This window comes from Arachis ipaensis, chromosome B10, assembly GCF_059453495.1.
Source record: "Arachis ipaensis isolate K30076 ecotype BB chromosome B10, ASM5945349v1, whole genome shotgun sequence".
NCBI lineage: Eukaryota > Viridiplantae > Streptophyta > Magnoliopsida > Fabales > Fabaceae > Arachis > Arachis ipaensis.
The window spans coordinates 143,744,899-143,750,898 of record NC_142435.1 but is presented as its reverse complement, the minus strand read 5'-3'; the positions used below and the strand labels follow the sequence as shown (position 1 = coordinate 143,750,898).

General features: G+C 29.3%; 1 protein-coding gene across 1 annotated transcript; it reads right to left on the bottom strand.

The window, feature by feature from the left end:
* Positions 1 to 959: 959 nt before the first annotated feature.
* LOC107621353 (amino acid transporter AVT6A-like) lies at positions 960 to 3,079 on the bottom strand. Its single transcript, XM_016323380.3, has 5 exons — positions 2,573 to 3,079; positions 2,161 to 2,313; positions 1,829 to 2,032; positions 1,271 to 1,739; positions 960 to 1,196 (listed from the first exon to the last, which is right to left on the bottom strand). The coding sequence occupies exons 1-5, from the start codon at positions 3,000 to 3,002 to the stop codon at positions 1,052 to 1,054; spliced, it is 1,401 nt and encodes a 466-aa protein (XP_016178866.1). The 5' UTR covers positions 3,003 to 3,079; the 3' UTR covers positions 960 to 1,051.
* Positions 3,080 to 6,000: the final 2,921 nt, after the last annotated feature.

Here is a 6,000-nt window from a genome sequence, read left to right as displayed (position 1 = left end):
CTTGGTCAATGATCAAAGTTAACATATGAAGTAAATGGTTAAATTTTTCCATGAAAAATCATCTATTTTTTAAATTGTTTTTTAAATAATTTTTTTTAATTAAATTCGTCTTTTAAAAATTTTAAGTTATTCACGTTAGTGCTTTGATTACTTCCATTACTAATGTCAAAATTTGCATTGGAGCCATACTTAAAATTACTCGTCCGTGAATGGGTTAGCCATACATTATAAAGCAATTTTAATTCAACTCCAGCAAATTTCTTTTTCTATTTCTCTCTCTTAAAATTTTCAGACTTACCTTTGTTTTGCAAATGATAGATGATGAGTTAATATGAATGCTAGATTAAAATGCTACTGATATTTTATTCGGTACTTATTTTTGTGGGATGATATCATTTACCATTTCACCTTATATTTTTGTAGAATCTTTAATTAAATCTTCACACTAAATTGAATTTCTTCTGCTGAACTGCATACTTGAAACTTTTTCCTAGATAATTGAAAGTAAACAGTATCTATTAGTAGGTTTAGATATCTTTCAACACTAATTTGATTTCAGGATCATTGTCATTTCCTTTAAAATTCACCTAAGTTTCTTCCATTCTTTCACTTAAAACAAACGGAAAAGCTCGTCTTGGTTATTTCGTAAGATCTTAATCGAGTCGAACTGATTTTGTTGAATTTCTGAAAATAAAATTTAGATGCTAGTGATTCTATTGTTAAAAAAATAATAAAAAAAAAATTTCGACTATACTACGTGTACACCAAAATCAGCCACCAGTATAAAATACATGTTAGAATATAAATACACATTAAAAATAAATTAAACTACATATGTATTTATACATAAATACATTAGTAAAACCGAATAAAATAGCACATTACATATGAAACTGAATAAAGATAGCTGGGTAACCTCTATTTTCATTCTATAATTTACCAACCCACTAAAGCCTGTGAGAAAACCCATGATTTTCACAATATATTTTTACAAATATTCACTCCTATTCTGATCCTTTCTTCTAAAACCATGAACATAATGTTGAAGAGGTCATTCACGTGAAGTTTTGCTTTTATCCTTATTCACCAAGGCAATGGCATCACTGTATATAGCCACAACATTTGAGAATACTGCCAATATGATCATCATAACCGAAAGAATCTTGTCTTGTTTGGTTGCAATGTCGTATCGATCCCTGTTCCAAAAGAAGCTATTTGATGATCAATTCATTTAAGAAGTACTAGAAAGAATTCAAAAGACCAAACTCACCTAAGAGTGACGGCAGCCGGGAAAATAAACCCTACAAAAACGGTGGCGGTTGCTCCAGTGAACTGAAAAGCGTCCCAAATGCTAGGTATTAAGGTTGCACCAAGAAATATTAGAAGAATAAGAGATAAGGTTAGTGACGTGAATCTCAAGTTATCTTGAAGCAAAGGCCTTGAAGAAGACGAAAAGATGAGGCCATCTAAGTTGATTCGCAGGGGATAGAAGACAACTGGAAAAACAAGCATGATGTGCGCGGCGTAGCTAAATCGAATGGCGTCGTTAAGCGCAGGGCCGAAAGGGATTCCAAGATCAGTGTCAAAGTTTGCTAAGACATCTTCAAGAGTTGATTCTCCAAATAGGAGGAAACCAAAGAAGCTTGTTAATAGGTACACTGAACAACACATTGCAAGGGATGTCCTTACAACTCCATGCATTTGAGAGGAGTCCTCCATTTCATTGTCTATGTTGTGAACTGCAAAGATAAGTTTCAACCATCTCTCATAATCACATATTCTAGCAATGGAATTGAGCTCTTCATAGAGATTTAAAACATATACATACCGTTGTAGTGACATATATAGGCAGTGACAAGAATAGGAGTTACAGTGAAGAGTTGGAAGAAATCTGTCAAATCATTAATAACTGGAAAGAGTCTTGGCATTCCAATGCCTCCACTTATGATCTTGAAAATTGCTATTCCCACAGCAACTACAAGAAACACAACTGCTAGTGCAATTGATAGTGCCGATGTAAAACTCAACGAATCTGCATACAGTAGTTTTACACGATCATCCAATCAGATTTATGTTCTAGATAATTTGAAAATTAGTTACTTTAGTTGATATAACAATACACAATTAGTTGTCTGCGTAAAACAGAGCAGAGTCACTCACCAATTCTCTTAAAGCTAACCAAAGGAAGAAATATAGCAAGTGTAGTAAAAATAAGAACAACTGTACGGCCTGTCCACCAATGTACACCAAACCATCCTTCAAGTATTCCATAATGGTGATCTTCACTTGAAGATGTTCCAGATAGCACATCACCTGAAATTAAATCTCATAAATAAGACATCAATAATCCATACTGAGAACAAGACAGAAAAGACAAAAACACAAAAGTTAATGTCTTTTGTTAGTGTCTTTGTATCTTTTTTGTCAAATAGATATAAAATATACTAATTCAGTATCTTTGGACACAATATCTCTGTCTATGTCATGTGCGATTTTGTGTCTCTGTGTCCCGTGATTTAAACAAATGCAACCATATATATACCAATAATAATCATGGTCTTATTATATATACCAATAATAATCATGTAAACAATAAGTATGCCAACATTGTTGATTATGACACTAATTTGAAGCACAGCTTTTCCATATCTCCCAAAGGCATCCCCCATGAGATCACCATAAGAAGTAAGGCCGCCGGCGCGTGAAAATCGGATCATGAATTCGATTGACTTGTCCGTCAAGAAAGCCATGAAAATGATAGTAATAAGGCCAGGGACCATCCCCAACACTTTGAGGGTTGCAGGCAAGGCCATGATCCCAGCACCAATAATTGTGGTTGATAAATTGAAGGTCGCACTGGCGAATGAGGATCCTTTAAAATCATCATCATCGTTATAATTTTCTTGAGATTTTGGTAACAATGGTTCATTCTCATTAGCACCAATTGCATTGCTCTTTCTTGATCTTTTCTTCACATGGTTAGGTGTTGGGCCTCCAACCATGGTTTTTCGCAATTATAAGGCTTCTTTTTCTTCCAAAATGTTCAGATGGGAATGATGATTTTAATAATAAATACGAAACAAAACACACCCAATTTTTTTTTCTTTGAAAGGATACAAAATTGAGATGACCTAAACTCTTAAACACACAAAATTTCAGTCCCAATGATCATCAATCGGCAAGGATTTAGAATCCCAAAATTTCTTTGCCAAATGAGGCGCACAATAGAAAAAAACTGAAGAGCTATTTTGGATTTTTTTTTTTCTTTTTCGTCCAAAAATCATGGAGACAAGGGAACCAAAAAATGAAATAAAGAAAAAATGGAAAAAATGAGAAGCCAGAGAAAAAGTGTATGGTGGGTATTTAATTAGTGCGTTAGTCACAGTAAATACGCGTGACATTCAGTATACTACGATGTTTAGTTTACACCCTATTAAGATCGGCATATCTCAAATGGCATAATCTTCTTATACTCACTTAAAGATTGCAAATTCGAGTCACACTCCTAATTTTAAAAAAAAAAAAAACCCGGGCATCATCGAACGAATCTAAAGATATTATATAATATAAATTTAAAAATATTATATTATTTAAGATTTAATTATCTATTTAGTGATATTTTTTAGAAGATAGTACTTTATAGCGTAATTTTGACTTTTTTTTAGTTGTCTGTGTTTAGAGATTAATTAAAAAAAGAAAACTAAAAAATATATTAAAAATAAAAATACAAAAATATAACATAAAATTATAAATAATTTTATTAATTATAATATATTAGAATATATACATAGTAAATAAATGTTGTTATACTAAAATTAAACGCAATTAAACATATTTTAGACAATTTATTTAAGGAAATATAAGATGAAGTCATAATAACAAGAGTGTTATTAAACATATTTAAATAGTCTACATTTTGAATATTTGAAACTGAAATTTATCATTATTATAATTTTTATTCGGATGTTAATTATATTTAACTATTATTTTTTAATTTAACTGAATAATAATAAGTATTAAATTTAGTTAATTAACATGATTAAAGTTTTGTATAATTGTATGTAAAACTTTATTATATTTTATATTAGAAAATTAATATTTATATAAAATTACTGACATATTATAATTACAAACAACAATATAATATAAGCTCATTTTATAATAAATTTGCATCAACTTTTATATGATATAATTATGAATAGATTTATCGATTATGTTGAGTGTGTAAGTTTAATTAAAGCACGTCAAAAAACATATAATAAATATTCAAATCGTTTCCTTAAATTTTATGTATAAATTAAATTAATTTTTAAATCTTTATTAAATTAAATCGGCCTCCAAATTAATTAGCATGAATTACATTAGTCCTTTATTAGACCACTTTTTGTTTTTATGAATGCATATGCTCACGTGGACTATTGAGTTCTGATACGTGACCTTATAACTCGGTGCATTATGAATTATAACTCGGCGTTAATTATCATTTATTCTTTGCCTGTAACTGACACTTTCATTACCAACTCAATGACCATCATTTCAATTTTAATGACCAAACGGTCATAACATGAATATCACTCATCAATTATATGCCTATAAAAGGAACTTTCTATATCTAATCTCAGGAGGCAACATGATAAGTTCTATAAGTTCTATATCATATCTTACATTCTATATTCATAGAATTATTACACACAACACATGATAACTTCTATTTCATGTTTTACATTATATATTCATAGAATTATTCTTATACCTCTTAAACACTTACTGACTTGAGCGTCGGAGTGTCTTTTGCAGATACTCACCTCCTTGTTCTCTCCTTACCAAGGTATACTTCATTCTAACGGAAAGCTTATAAATATTCATCGGCGGACGAGTTATACACCGGCCAATTTCAGCAAGAACAAATTCCATCATAAAGATGTTATTTTATTGCATCCTACATTTCCTACCTGAAATTTTAACACACCACATTAATATGGATCAAACTTAGGAAAATGAAAACGTATAGAGTTTAACTATATGTCCTAAAAGCACGAGATAATATTACAAATAAAAAAAATTGTATAAAAATATATAAACTTTAAATTTTTAATATATTTATTATTTATTTATTAAAATAAAAATTTAAAAATTTGTATTAATAATAATCTTAATATTTATCTTTTATAACATATAAATTATAATAACTAAACCCTAAAAATAAATTTAATTTAATAAAAATCCAAAAGATGAATGTGATTTACGTGTAAAACTTGAAGGACTAATTTAAACATTTATTTGTAAATAAAGATAATATCAATTTCTTCTTTTATAATGTTTATATAGTTCACCAACATTTTTACTTTTTTTATTTATATTGACAGAAAAAAAAAACATTTAAATATAGAATTTTATGTATACGGCATTACTACTTAAAACTTTTTGCCATTAATTCATTCAATTCCTACTAATTACTTAATAAAAAATATTAAAAAAAGTTGAATAACATAAAAAGTTAATTAAAAATTTATAGTATAGATGATACGCTTTAATCCTGTCGTGTGAAGAAACAATTAAACATTTTAAACTTGTTTTTTTAGATATTTGGTTCATACTCGACCCAAATTTAGAAGTAAAATTTTTTATTTGTAAATCATTCATTCGACATTGACAAAAGACAATTACAAAATCATACTAAAAGTACCATAAAATCTAACATCTAAGACACACATAATAAACCTCAAACAAAAGACATGAGAAATTGTTATATAATAGTCTTTGTTATGCTCTCATTCAACCACGAGTTTTTCAACATGTCTCCCTTCCCATTGCTATGTGTTTGTTTCCTTCACCCCTGTGTCTTCAAGAACAAATTGGCTAATCCAGTTAGCAGAGCATCTCCTCTTGATTTTACTTGTGTTAGTTCTCCTATGGTGCACCTTGCCTTGCGGTTTATACTCTTTTATAATACATTCATTTTTATTTACTCTCGTTCGAATATACCACTGACTCACAATG